The sequence below is a fragment of the Crotalus tigris genome, unplaced genomic scaffold, assembly GCF_016545835.1.
Source record: "Crotalus tigris isolate CLP2741 ecotype Arizona unplaced genomic scaffold, ASM1654583v1 scf7180000020588.15403103151:6194809, whole genome shotgun sequence".
NCBI lineage: Eukaryota > Metazoa > Chordata > Lepidosauria > Squamata > Viperidae > Crotalus > Crotalus tigris.
This window is the reverse complement of record NW_024098092.1, coordinates 2,820,644-2,835,655: the sequence shown is the minus strand read 5'-3', so window position 1 is coordinate 2,835,655 and position 15,012 is coordinate 2,820,644. Positions and strand designations below refer to the sequence as shown.

The following is a 15,012-nucleotide window of genomic DNA, read 5'->3' as shown; positions in this document are numbered from 1 at the left end:
TCTATTGAAAAGTTGCCAGTTTTTTTTAAGGGAATCAAACCACCACCGTGATAATAAACAATTTTCAGGGAGTCCTTTGACTTGAGAACCGTGACCAGAATTTCTGTTGCTAAGCAAAGGGGTTGTTAAGTGAATCACGCCCAACCTTACGACCTTTTTTGGGGGGGGCACAGCTGTTAAGAGAATCATTGCCGCTAAATGAATCACACGGTCATTAAATGAATCTGGATTCCCTCGGCTTTGCTGCTCGACGTCGAAAAAGATGATCGCACGATCCCGGGTGGCTGTAACGGTCATAAATACAGGCTGGTTGCCAAGTGCTCAACTTTTGTTGATATGACTGGTCGTAAGTACGAGGACCGGGCTGTAAGTCACTTTTTTCAGTTGCAAGTTGCTTTTTTTTCCCAGACTTACCAATTGTAAGCCACTTTTTTCAACTTTCTAGTGTCAGGCGGCTATTTCAATTCCTTCAGCCCTATTCCATCCAATTTGGGAGCTGTAAAGGCTGATGTCAGCCAGGCATTACCAGGCTATTTATGGTTACTGTTTGTTCATCTTCATCCTTCACAGCCATTTCCCCCTCCAAACAGGATGTATTCTTTTCTTTTTTTTTCCTTTTCTTTTTTTAACTTTCTGGGTTCAGTCAGAAAGAAAAGCATCTCCATTGTCCGCGGATGCCTAGCCCGACTCCGGCAGACATGATGCCCTTCAAAAAAAAATCTGTCATGGAGGTTCTGCCCTGCCAAGCCGCTAAATTTAGAATTTGCCAGCTAAAGAAGAAAAAGTAAAGGAAGAGTTGAATCATTGCAACCCTGCATAATTTGGCCTGTGTGTTTAAAAAGCATGTTTACCATTCCTGGGGGCGGGGGGGGGGGGAGAAGAATAAACTGGATGGATTCTCTTCTCCCAGAATCCTTAGCGACAACCAGATGAGCTGGGGAATTCTGGGAGTCAATGCTAACACATCTCATTAGATGAGGGCATGCTAGGTGATTGATGGATGGAAGGAAGGAAGGAAGGAAGAGCAGAATCCAAGTTTAAGGAAGAAGAAACGATATACTCTACTGAGGACTGAAGAAATGAAAGCGATCTATAAAAAAATTACGTCAGATTTGCAAGACACTAAACCAAGCACGCCTCACCACCAGCCTTGCAAAAAACGAAACTCAGTTTTGCAAATATTAATAAGTTAAATTGCCCTGCTCAAAAAAAAAATCGCTAAAACCTTGCCAAAATTTGGGAAAAGGTACGCGATGTTCTCCTTGAACTGCACACGGAGCAAATATTTTGGCCTTTTTCTTTAGGTCCAAAAATCTCTCCTGGGAGACGGTACCTGGAAACCTGTGCAGCACGCTTGAATTTCTTATTCTCTGCTGGGTTTGCAGGACTGCATTGAAAAACAGCCACATTGCAGCTAATTTTATATCCCAACGGTTCTCTCTGTTAGAAACTTCCAAAAAATCCCTGGTCTGGCCCACCTCCTTACCTCATTTTTTTTTTAAAAAAAAAAATCAAACCAAGTGAAAGAAAGGGGGAGGCACAAATCTTATTCAGGATGTTATTCTAAACAGAGATGTCAAAAACATCCAGGTTTACAAGTCGAGTCGTGCTCAATTCCTTCTGCCTGTCGCATCTAAGATACGGTGTCTGAAATCCCCTCTAAGACTTATTGCCCAAGTTGAAACTAAGGAGATTTGTGACATCAAAAATACATCACCGATTACAGAAGATTTGAAAAACAACCTCTGGGGAATTAGTAACAGAGGAGTAACTTAACTATGTCGCTGCAAATTTTCTGGACTACACTTTCCATAGTCCTGCAGTCCCCCCACTGCAAATATTCTGGACTACACTTTCCATAGTCCTTTGCAACCTAAGGTTTATGGCCATTTAAGTCCTGGACAGCCAGATGTCTGAGGTCATCTACCCCAACTTGAGAACCAAGCAGTAATTTAGTAATTTAGCAAGTTTGTAAAATGGGGCAAAGCTCACTTAACTACTGACTCACTTAGCAGTGGAAATTTGGGCTCAGTTGTGGCCGTAAATTGAGGACGACTTTATTTCACCCCTGTGCCTTGGTCACTGCAAGCCCCTTGAGGGCCAAGACTTTGTTGTTGAATGCTGGGACCTTTAGTTGTAACGCAATAATCACACTGTCACACTCACACTTAAAAAAAAAAAAATGTTACGCCTTGCTATTCGTATCACACAATGCAGCTAAAGGTGCCCGAGTCTAGTAGACAGAAAGCCACGCTGGACTTGTCAAATATTTCCCCAATTCTTTTTTTTTTTTGGGGGGGGGGGGAGTTGGAAATTCCCTTTTATAAAGGACTGGAGCAAAATCAGCAGAGATCTGATTCTCTGTCCCCCCCCCTAATTTGGTTATTGTTGAATCATCGTCACCATCCTGAGGGCAGAGGGATCCTTTTTTGCTTAAAAAGAGGGAATTCCAGAAGTGAACTATTTCCTGATTTGGGGCTGGAGGTAAGCAGCAGCAGGGTTTCTGAATTTCCTTTCAGGAAACTGACAAGGCAAGCTGATTCCGTTCAGAGCTGGAGATTAACACTGCTCTTTGGAAAACGAACAGAATAATAGGGCTGGAAGGGACCTTGGAGGTCATCTAGTCCAACCCCCTGCTCAGGCAGGAAACCCTACACCATTTCAGACAGATGGCTGTCCAGTCTCTTCTAAAAAACTTCCAGTGTTGGAGCATCCACAACTTCTGGAGGCAGGTTGTTCCACTGGTTAATTGTTCTAACTGTCGGGAAGTTTCTCCTTAGTTCTAGGTTGCTTCTCTCCTTGGTTAGTCTCCATCTGTTGCTTCTTGTCCTGCCTTCAGGCGCTTTGGAGAATAGCTTGACTCCCTCTTCTTTGGGGCAGCCCCTCAAATATCAGAGCACTGCTATCATGTCACTCCTCGTCCTTCTATTCACTAGACTAGACATACCCAATTCCTGTAACCGTTCTTTGTGTTTTAGCCTTCGACTCCCCGATCATTTTTGTCGCTCTTCTCTGCACTCTTTCCAGAATCTCAACATCCTTTTTATATTGTGGTGACCAAAATTGGATCAAGTCTTATCAAGACATGATAAAGTGGTAGTAGCACTTTTCGTGATCTTGATTCTATCCATCTGTTAATGCAGCCTAGGACTGTGTTGGCTTTTTTGGCAGCTGCAGCACACATCTGGCTCATATTTAAGTGACTGTCCACTAGGACTCCGAGATCCCTCTCTATTATTGTTTTTGAGCCAGGTTTCACCTAGTTTGTACCGCCATTATTTCTTCATAATCCTTGGAATAGATTTTTCCCCCTGATTTGCAGGTGAGAACAGTTGTGAGAACAGAAGTGAGGGACTCAGGGTTTGCAACTTTTATTATTGATTCTTTTTTATTATTGTTATTCGTACGGACTGTCAATACCTTGAAGTTATTATTCAGATGCTTTTTTTTTTTTCATTTTGTCTTGACGAAACAACGTTCCACGGCAAACAAAAACGCCCAGAGTTAAAAAGGAAAACGAGAACCAAAAGGAAAGAAGTGATAAACTGAAAGGACACACGGAAGCAGACATGTTTACATGCATATAAATATATCGCTGGTTATGGAGAAGTATGTAAACTTGAGCCCCACAAACATTTTAAACAGACATATTCCCCCCCTTCCCGTTGAGATGAAGATGAACGATTAGGAATCATATAGTTAACACAACTAAGAAATGGTGGCCAGGTGTGAATATATTTATCCTACACAGCAGGCTTTTTTCAAAACGTTTAGCAATGTTGATTTTTCAGTGAGAGCCACTGATTCCTTTTTCGATTACGCATTTATCCTGGGATGCACAAAGCTGGAAACTTTCTAGCTGACTCTAAGGAGCACACAACTTCCTTTGCAAGGAAAGGAATGGGGAACTCATCTTTTAATGGAGCCATCTTTTATGGGGCCCAGTAAAAAAGGGTAAACCGCCAACATCTCCCCATCTCGGTCTGCTGGAGGTGTGAATTCAGAAACTTCTAAAACCAGAAACTCATCTGCAACAAAACCTTGCAGCACAGAGTGGTCCAGTTCTGGCTTTTCAACACACACACACAATGGGGGTCTCTCTCTCTCTCTCTCTCTCTCTCACACACACACACACACACTCATGACTTAAAAGCAAGTTTTAAGAGACCTCCATCTCGCCATCACAAAAAGTTGTTTTCAAACTGACTAACTGTGGAAGGGAGGATCCTAGAAAAGGGCTCCGTGAATTGGCTGGCACCATTGAACGGGATGCCAGGCCACAGATTTAACTTCTGGGGCACTGTCTTGGCCCCGTTTTGCAAGCTAGATTGTGGCTAGATTTCTGCAGCCATATAGATGGGCGCCCAGGTCAAAAGTGGTGAAAAGCATTTGCCAAAATGGGATTTTTGACTACAGGTGTGATTTTGCACCCTCGCTCTGATGCTGAGGCTGTCTTTATTTTTTCAGGGTTTTGTAATGTAAGGGAAAATCAGCGCTGGTGAAAGGAACTGAGGAATTCACCTATGTTGCCAAAAAAAACCCCCAAACCTCACACATTTTGGCCGTGGGTTAGTAACTTGACAGGCTCCTAAAACCCAAGTCACCTCTGTCAGCTTCCTATGATTCTCAGCCTCGCACGAAGATCTAACCGCCATGCAATTGTTTAATTTTCTGTCATTTAGTCCTGCAGATCTGCTCTGAAACATTTGGGGGTTTTGTAAAGGAAGGTTTGGGGGTCACCTTTTTCACCCCCTTGCGGTCTGCCGACAGCAGAGAGGAAAGGATCTGTGATCCCTCGTGTGATCCCATCCCGAGGACATTGGAAGTTTGTAACTCTGAGTCATCGGTAGGAACACGACAAAGCGCGTCCGTTTGGAACAGACATGGCAGCTCAATCAAGACAAAACAGCTTGTGTGTGTGTGTGTGTGGTGTGTGTGTTGGGAAAAACTGACATTGCTAAATCAGATCGAGCAGGAAGAGAACAGGAGAGTCACGCAGGCCTTTTGCAGGAACCAAGAGGGAAAAAATAAGGTGGGTGAAAAAAGATTGAAATTGGCATCTTCTGGAACTAGGAGAGGAACTCCACCAGCTGAGCATCATGGTAAGCGGTTCAATATTTAAAGGTAGAGTCTCCCCAGCTGGGGAGGCTCTTTTTTTCAATCTGGGAACTCCCAAGTATCAATAGCTGTTTGTTTGGCAACTCCTGAGAACCTGCAGACTTCAAGTCCCAGAATTCGGCTTTGATGGCTGAGGAATTGAAGTCTACACGTTGCTGAAGTTGGACGCTCCTGGTTAAGCACCCAGATCTTCTTCTGTGCTGTAGATTCTAAAGTTCTTTAAATGATACGAAACAGAGAGAGAGAAAAATTCCGTTTATCTATTTACCCCTCGATGAACAGGTGCGACAGCCTTCTAAGGAAAACCCCTCCACGAATTTTTCTAAAGCAAGAGCTTTTATTTTGGGTGGGGGCCTATTTTTCCTCTTCCAATTTTTCAAAAGACGTTGCGTTCAGATTTTCCAGCGTAGGAGGGAAGATGCTTTTCTGCAAAGATCTTTAAGGGGAGGTGTTTCCACTGGGTTTCCTTTGAGCTGTCAAATGTTTTTTTTAAAAAAAACACGCCAGCAAAGTTTTTTGTTTTTGTCTTTGCGTTTCTTTCCTTCAGAGGGCATTTCCTGATCTTAAAAGAGTTGACTTTTAGGGAAGTCGCAGAATAATTATTTGCAGATGTGGTCTTCTCCCTCAATAAACTTGGAAGCCACACAAATCAAAGACTTTTTTAAAAAAAAAAAAAAAACCGTAAAGTGCCATAAAAACAAAGCAGGAAACTGACCCTCTTTCGCAATGTGGGAGGAAAAAGAAAGAAAAAAAAAAAGGTTAACATAAAATTTGTGGTCCTCAACTTACGACACCACAAATGAGCCCAAAATTTCTGTTGCTAAGTGAGTCAGTTTTTATGTGACCTGCCACCGTCGTAAATACAGGTCGGTTGACAAACGCCTGAATTTTGAGCACGTGACCCCAGGGATGGTGCCACGATCATAAGTGTGAAAAACGGTCATAAGTTATTTAAGTGCCGTTGTAACTTAGAGTCACTGAGCGAAATGCCGTAAGCCGAGGATTACCTAGCGATGCAACTGGCTTGTACCAGATCAGAGTTTTTGATCCGCTGAATCCACCTTATTTTCAAAAATGTCCCGGTTGGTTTGGCAGGCCCTCTTTGCAATGATGGTTTAAAATTGTAATGAGGAAGAACGCTGGGATTAAAGCTGGTTGCAAACATGCTGGGATCTCATAACCATGCTGGAATTTTTTTAAAAGAAAAAAAATAATAGTGAAGGGACAGGAGAAATGGGAGCTTTTGAAGGGGTCGATGTGGTTTACACATAAAGATGCAATTTAGCAGTTTTGGAAACAAACTGGATACAACGGTTGGGGCGAAAAAGCATTACGGCACTGGTGGGGATGATAATAATAATAATAATAAAGTTTGAAGGGACCTTGGAGGTCATCTAGTGCAACCCCCTGATCAGGCAGGAAACTGATGTGCACCCATCCAAGCGACAATGTGTTGATATCTTCTCAAAATCCTTTCTGTGCCAAGAGTACGTCACATTTTCTCCTTTGGTCTTCCACACCTCCATGGCCGTATTTTTACAAGCATACCTTTTGGGCTGTTCTTTACAGGTCTCGTATTTGCACCAGTTTCTTTTACAGAGACCGAGGGACTTGCTTTAGCCTTGCTAAGAGACAGATGGACCCCCAAATTTCTTGACAAAATATTTCTCTCCTCCAAGCACTACCCTTGGCACCAGGGATTGTTAATCACGACTTTCGTTCCTCCTTAGAGCAGAATAAAATGCAGAACAAAACAGAACAGAAAGTAGAATAGAATAGAACAGAAAATAGAATAGAATTACAGAATAGAATAGAATAGAATAGAATTACAGAATAGAATAGAATTACAGAATAGAATAGAATTACAGAATAGAATAGAATTACAGAATAGAATAGAATAGAATTGCAGAATAGAATAGAATAGAATTACAGAATAGAATAGAATTACAGAATAGAATAGAATAGAATAGAATAGAATAGAATAGAATAGAATAGAATAACAGAATTGGAAGGGATCTTGGAGGTCATCTAGTCCAACCCCCTGCTCAAGCAGGAGACCCTAGACTGTTTTGAACAAAGGGTTGTCCAATCTTAAAAACGTCCAATGATGGAGCACTACAATTTTTGAAGACAAAACTAATTGTTCTCACAGTCAGGAACTTTTAGATTTTCTGCTTAAGCTTTCACCAAAGCAAAGTGACCCAACTTGGTTAGGTTGACGGTATCATGTCTTGTTGAGCAAACAGGGCCACCCCTAACCTGGCTTCCTAAATCAATCCTCCCATTGTCTGGGTTTCTCACTCCATGAAATCCCTCTAAAGTAACCAGATCAATCGTCTTAAGCAGCTTCAAAGTTGGACGTTGGCGGAAGCGTCTGGTTTGAAGGGAGAGGCTGACTTTTTCTATTTTCTTTTCTAATTGTGCATTTAATATATATATATATATATATACTTAAGACACCCTGAGAGCTGACTGGTCTAAAAACAAACTGGGAGCATTAAAAATAGAGCTTTAAAATAAGAAATTCCTGTCCAGTGACAGTGCGAATAGATTACGTTTTTATCTCGCTCTTCCAACAGAAAGGTTAGTGCGGGGTGTGTGCGGTGTGTGTGTGTGTGTGTATATGTATATATATATAAGGCCCAGATGCACAGCCTCGGACAAGGTCCTTGAGTGCCATCCCAGGCTAAGCTGTGGCATCTGGAAGAAGCATCCATGCTCGTCCTAAACCACAGTTTGCAGGCCATGCTGGCTAGCTTTTCCTTGCCAAAAGCAAACCTGGTAGTGAAACCCCGTTTTGCCTGGGTTTCATAGTGGATGTGCAGGCTAGGTCGATTAACACGTGCCAGAGGGTTTTCGTGCTCAAAAGAGGATACTAACCAGTTTCCACCCACTGTCAAGCCGAGACGGAAGCAAGAATTCCAAGATGAAAGGATTTTCAGTGAGGGAAGTTCATTTTAGGTCAGTGGGGATGAGGTGAGCCTGGTCATAGGGGCGATATTTAGCCGAGGGAAGAGGGGAAAGGAAGGAAATACAGAAGAAGGAAAAGAAAGAAGAGAAGGAGGGGAGAAAGAGAGGAAAGGAGGAAGGAAGAAAAAAGAAAGGACGAAGAGAGGAAGGAAGGGGAGGAGGAACGGAAAGAGAAGAAATGGAAGGAAGGCAGAAAGGAGAGGAGGAAGAGAGGAAAAGAAGACAAAAAAAGAGGAGAGGTAGGGAAGAAGTGAAGGAGCAGAGAGAAGCAAGGGAGAATGGATGGGTAGAGAGAAGAAGGGAAGGAAAAGAAACACAGAAGGAAAGCTTTTACAGAGGATTGCAAAAAGCTCTTTTTCACAGAGCGGCCCTAACTCCTTAGAGTAAGAGGAAAGAAAGGGTTACTCCAGGCAGGCGTCTGGCCCAGAGGCTAAAGAGATCTCAGAAGTCCCGGTGGATTTAAATCTTTAAAGAGAGGGAAGGGATGAGGCGCTGACGGCCTCCAGCTTTTCGAGGGGGGGGGGGAGGAATAGGAAAAAGAGGCAGGAAACGTTGCTTCTGAAGTGATATTTACATTCTAACTAGGGCAGAAAGGAAACACACGTACAGGATGCGATTCAAAGATACCCAAGAAGGCTGCAGCCGGCTTCCACGGATGAGAAAAGTTGCGTTCCCCCCCCCAGCAATAAAGTTCAAATATTCAACCTCAGAAGAGGATGTTTCCCTGCTACCTCCCACCCAAATAAATTTGGCATCCCCCCTTTTCCTGAAACACCCCCCCCCCGAACCCCAAGGGGGTCGATCTACAGAGGTGTGTTATACAAATGGAACCTCCACTGTCAGAAGCAGTCTATCTCTGTGCGGGGACATGATCTTTTACTTATTTATATTTCCTATTTCCAACACACACACAGTCGCCCTTAGATAGTGACTTTAAATCCAGCTTTGGGGTGAAGGACAGGGGGTTTCTCACCCACCCACCCACCCCAGTTGAACCAAGGATGTACCACCTTCCTGTCACCTTAAAACCATGTTTCTGAGTGTCCCATCTGCGGTTTGCTCGCCTTCCTACCCACTTCTGGGCGCAGAAGCCGGCTCGCTCTTTAAAGGAGCCTCCATCCCCAGGAGCAGTCTACCCCCAGCTCCCTCCCTTTCCCCCAGGCAGAGCTGACCGACGTCCTTACCTGCGGGAAATCATTGCAGCGGCTTCTGGCCCGGCTGAAACAGCTCTCTGCTCACCGGCCCGGAGGAGAAACACGCGTGTCTCCCCTTCGGCAGCTCAGAAGTGGCTGGCTGGCCGAGCAGCTGGGAGCCAAAGGGAGCGGCTGCCCCCGAGAGCAGCCTTGCCCCAGGCCGCGCCCCCTCCTCTGCCATATACGGAGAGCCTACCGCCCCGTCCCCACGACGCCCGAGCTCCCCATTGGCCAAGACACGCCTCCTCCTCCGCCTCCGCCGGCCGCTTTAGGAACCCGCGTGTCAGCCGAGGGGAAAGCTCGGCTGGCCCAGTGACGTCATACCGAAGGGAATCCCCGCTCCGCCAATCCCCGCCGCCTGGCAACAGGCACCGCCTAGCAGCGGCGTCGCGCCTTTTAAAGAGACAGCGCTTACAAGAAAGAAAAAGAAAAAGAAAGAAAGAAAAAGAAAGAAAGAAAGAAAGAAAGAAAGAAAGAAAGAAAGAAAGAAAGAAAGAAAGAAAGAAAGAAAGAAAAGACTGGGAAAGAAAGAAAGAACTGGGAAAAAAGAACTGGGAAAGAAAGAAAGAACTAAGAAAGAAAGAAAGAAAGAAAGAAAGAAAGAAAGAAAGAAAGAAAGAAAGAAAGAAAGAAAGAAAAGACTGGGAAAGAAAGAAAGCACGTTGGGGTGGCGCTGGCAAACTTTTTCAGGTTACAAAAAACGTCCAACTTGGGGGCATAAATCTGTTTTTGGTTTTTTTCCCTTTTCTCTTTCCAGAGTTAGGACTTGGATGGAACCAGACTGGATTTAGCTTCTTGTGAATCGGTATTTCTCAATCAAAGCCACTTTAAGACAGGTGGACTTCAACTCCCAGAATTCCCCAGCTGGGGAATTCTGGGAGTTGAAGTCCACCCGTCTTAAAGCGATTTTTGATTGAGAAACACTAGTTTAAACCAATAGGCATGGATGCCATTCGCATGGTTCAGACCTGCTCCTGTGCCAGGAACCCACACTCCCCACTGTTGCAATCTATTATGGCCCCTCTTGACTACTGCACTTTCAGGCCCATCCTTCTGGGGGAAACCACGAAGCCAATCTCTCCTCCTTCCCTTTTAAGCAGGCAATGTATCCCAATTCTAGAAAAGGGGGCGACTACTGTCTTATTCAGTTCCCTCTTTCTGGGGAGCCTTGTCCCAAAAGGACCACATACCCATTTCCTGGAAAATCAAGGTATCTTTTGGGAGGAAAAAAAACCCAGCTCCCCTGATTTAGCTCCTACGAATTTCATTCCTTCCTATGATTCTAACCTGATCTGTAGATGCTGGAAACCGACTTCGAGCCGAGATCAAAAAATAAAAATTCCACGCTTCTGCTCAAGCCCAGCACCGATGACGGACGGACAGACGGCCAGCCAGCCGAGGGCTTCCTCCAGGTCTTTCTAACCAAATCCTTTTTTCGCCGGAGAGGCCCTGGAACCAAAGCAGCTTCTTTAACTACTGAATTCTCGCCTGCACACCCTGCAAAGGATATTTTAAATTTATTTAAAAAAAAAGAGACACACATTGCCTGAGCAGGGGGTTGGACTAGATGACCTCCAAGGTCCCTTCCAATTATTATTATTATTATTATTGTGGATCATCGCACAGTCAGCCAGATGTTCAGACTGGATTTGGCATTTTGTCTACCTATCGAGTCCTTACCCAGGACCTGGGATAGGCAGATGTGGATGTTTGATGGTATTACAGATCTCGTCGCAGGATGGAAGCAGTTCCTAGTAAGGCCGCCTTTTGCAATTGACTAATAGCGAATTTGTCAACGCCAATGATATTCAAGTGGTGTAGCTCTCATCTTCCTCAGAGTACACAAGCCCCACAACCACGTCAAGGTAGTGCCTCACTGGGGGATTATTATTATAATTATTACTTGGCAAGGGGAGAATTATGTTTCTACCCCAGTCTCAATCAAATTGCGCATTTGGGGCAGAAAGTCCCCACCTCTCATGAGCGTTGGAAGGGATTCCGAAGGACCTCGTGGAGCTATATTAAGGCAAGCGTGGGACTGTAGGGGAACCCCAGCAAGGGAGGTGGCCATGAGCTCAGAAGGCAGTTTGGTCGCCGTGAGACATCAGGATGCCTTCTTGCTGACCAGGCCTTAAAAATTCTATCCAGAGACCAGCCCCGGGGACCTCGGAATGCTTTCGGACCAGACTGAGGCTCCATTGTTTCTCCAAAGTTTTTTCCCCCTCCTTAAAAGAGGAAGAGAATAAAATAGCTCCTTTCTCTGATCACTTTCTGATTTTTTGCAGCTGAGTCACGCAGACTGAACTGCTCAGGGCTTTATGGAAAATGTCCGGAACAAGAGATCCCACTGGACTTCTGGCTTGTCCTCTCTTGTGTCCTGAGCGCAACCACTAAATAGGTTGTTTTGAACACTAAACCGCTCGCACCTGATGGGCAGAAACCCATGCAGAGACACAACGGCAGCCTCCCGCAAACACTGGTCCTAGTGAAGTGACCCTCAGGCACTTAAGGCAGACACAAACAATCCATCAGCCCAAATCAAGGCTTCTTGGAGAAGCAAGCCCAGGTCTGTGACTCATGCAGAGATACACCCCTCAATGGGTAACATCTCACTTAACGAGACCAACTTTATTGGCCGGCCCATTTAGAAGCTTTTCTCTTTTCCCATCTCAGGCTGCTGCTTCATTTACTATGAAGACTTTATGCCAGTTTTGCGTTCCTTTCCCCTCCCCGTCGCATCTTCCTTTCCTGCTGTTTTTCTAGATCGCAAATTCGGAGGCTGTCCATTTACTTTGGATACAAAGGTCTAAGACAGTCGAAGGGGAAATTTGTCTCTTTTTTTTCTTCCAAGGCAGAGATAACTGCAAAACTTGCCCTTTCCTACCAAGCCGAGCAAAAAAACAGAGATACGGGCCGTTTTATTTTCTCCTGCTGCCCCGCCATGAGCCAGATGTTTTCATCTGATGCCAGCGGGGCCAGCTGCTACCCGCCTCTCCCCCACCCCGCTTTGCGTCACTGATCACAAAAGAGTGCTGGGTGTTACAAGCTGGTAGTACAAGGCACCCTTTGTTAGGGGATTTTTCCACAAACACGGCCACCAGTGGGATTTGATCTCGGATTTATCCCCTGGCTCCACCCGGGTTTAGGAAATAAGGAAACTTCAGAACGAGCCACCTGCAAAGTTGGAGGCTCTGTTGAGGCGTGGGAATTGAGAAGCAAAATTCACAGGAGCGACCGCTAAGGAGCGTGATAAACTGGGGCTTCGTGCAGAGGCAAATGGAAAAGTGGGAGCTGTCTCTGCAAGCAGAAAGCTAGCGCTCCTGCAAGAGAGCTTCAGGAGCTAGCTTGTGAGCTGCGAGGACAGAAGAAACTGCTGGACAACTGATCTGTCTCTAGATTCTCCAGGGAGGTTCTCCAGCCCTATGTAGAAATGATCAAAACCAAATCTGGAGCCTTCTATAATTTTTTTCACCAAACCATGGATTGTTTCCCCCCCCCCAACTAATGATTTAATTTACATGCTCTCTATTGCCGATTTGCAAAGCTGATGCCAAAAATGTCCTGGCCAGGTAAAGGAACATATGAAGGTTGCAAAATGAGACCAAACCATTTGAGAAATCCTATTTTAGCACCCACGTTGAACGACAAGGAACACTGTCGGCCTTGGCCACCACTTGGATTGGATGTTTGTCTATCATTCCCACATTTCTATTAATTCCACCACAACCGGCACCCCGGCAAGTCAACAAGGATCCACAAACGGTCTCCAACCGAGTCAAGTCAATCTGGGTCCGGTTAACCACAGGCAATTGTCTTGCACCCAAAAGATTGGCGTTTCTCTTGGTGCTTTTGGCACTATCCAATTCCTTGAAGCATTTCCCAGAATTTTCACTGACAAAACACAATTATTTTCTCTGAACCCTATTTCCCCACCCCCTTGAGCTAACAAGATGGAAACAACAGGAGGAAGAATTAAAGCCACATTGCTCTCCTTCCTTGAAGATGGCACTGGAACCAGATGGGGCAAAGCCACAATTAACCACCCAATTGCAAATAAAAATGGGATCTATTTAAAATGTCTGGAGCCCTTTTCCTTCCTTTGAGACCAAACAAGACCCTTCCCAAATATCCCCATGTTCAGCAAATTGCTCCATTTAGCAGAGTTGCAAAAGGCCCTGCAGGGCAAGAGATTCTGCGCTGCATTTCAGAATCATCCTAGAAGTTTCTTTTCCTGGAAATTTCCCACAAGTGTTGAAGCTAAAAAGCCCCCCCCCCCATAACATCTGGAAGTTGGCTTGGGAGCTTGTCTTGCTTTGAAAGAAACATGAAGATGCTTTTTTTCCCGTTTTTTGGGGGGATGTTTATTTTTGTTTGAAACACACGGCTGTCCTGTTTTCTTGTGTTTATCCCCTAGCACCACAGAAACGTCAACGTTAATGAGACCAGACCGGTAAAAGGGGGTCCCCGATAATCAGAAGAGAGTTAACTCTGAGGGTAAACTGGCCCAGTTCCTTCACATTTAGGGATGTGCCTATTTCCTAGCATTCCCAGGTCTCAGGAAGCGGGAGAGCCTGGAATCCAGGATACAAAATAAGGCCACATGGAGAAATAGAACCACTGTGTTTTTGCACTGGTATTGTTCCCCTCCAAGTCCATCAAGAAGAGCACCCCAAACCCAGTCTTAAAATTCCAGATGCTGAGGCTATATGTACCTAGTTCTCCAGGAGAGGGAGGGGGGAACAAATTGGGACCCTGACATTCAGCTTTGTGGCCAAACTGGCCTGGCCTTCGGACTAAACTGCACGGCATCAGGTGGAAAGGACAGTGTGCAACCTGCTCAGGGAAGCTCTTGGAGGATCGTGAGAAAAAATGATTTTTTTTCCCCAGCCATTTTCAAAGAAGGGGAAAATGGCCCTGAAATCCATCCAATTCTACAGAATTACAGAATAAATGTTGGAAGGGACCTTGGAGGCTGTACTAGGACCTGTACTATTCTGGAGAACTGGCTGTCCAACCTCTTCTAAAAAGGCCTCCACAGCTTCTGATCAATTGTTCTCAGGGGTCAGGATACGTCTCCTTCGTTCTACACTGGGCAAGTTTGAAAAACGGCGACTGTACGGCAATCTGAAGTGTTTTCTATTTTCAGCGCCTTTACGGTGGCTGCAATCATTCCTGGGAACCGTTTTGGGGGTTTTCCGGAGAGGGTCGAGCGACGGCAGGGAATAAATTCAAACCGCATCCCGAAGGATCCCTGTCTGGTCCTAGTTAAGCCACCCGAGCGAGCCACAAGCTTGTCGGGAGGCGGTTTCAACTAAGAGCAAAGCTGGATTAAAAATAAGGTGCAAAAAGAGGTCTCGGAGGCAAGCCAGGGCGCAAGAAGGAACAGGAAGTTATAGGAACAAAAACACACGCAGACATTTGACGCTCCCAAATCCACCCTTCCAGCCCAGCCAGATCTAGAGTTGTTAGTTCCCCCACAATCCAATTCAGGACGTTGTAGGAAGCCCGTGGCGGAAGGGGTTGTCTCCTGTGAAGGACGCAACTTGGTACGTCCATGGGAAAGAGGGTCCCGTTCCAAATCTCCTGCCAGGGACCTCCCCAAAATTGGGACCAAAGGGTTTTGGAATGTGGGAAAGAGCGTGACCAAGTCACTCCGTTCTGCCTGTACAGATCACACCATAGAAATATATATGTATATATTTATAGATAAGATAGATAGGTATGTATTTTC

At 45.1% G+C, this 15,012-nt stretch overlaps 1 protein-coding gene across 4 annotated transcripts in view; it reads right to left on the bottom strand.

The window, feature by feature from the left end:
- Positions 1-9,650, bottom strand: part of LOC120319137 (tyrosine-protein phosphatase non-receptor type 11-like) — a 45,082-nt gene extending 35,432 nt beyond the window's left edge. For all 4 annotated transcript variants that reach the window (XR_005559689.1, XR_005559688.1, XM_039367557.1 and 1 more), the window contains exon 1: positions 9,273-9,650. Coding sequence is in view for 2 of the 4 variants with exons in the window: in XM_039367557.1 (XP_039223491.1) it covers positions 9,273-9,286 (14 nt within the window). In the remaining 2 variants the exon portion in view is untranslated. The remainder of the gene's footprint in view (positions 1-9,272) is intronic.
- Positions 9,651-15,012: the final 5,362 nt, after the last annotated feature.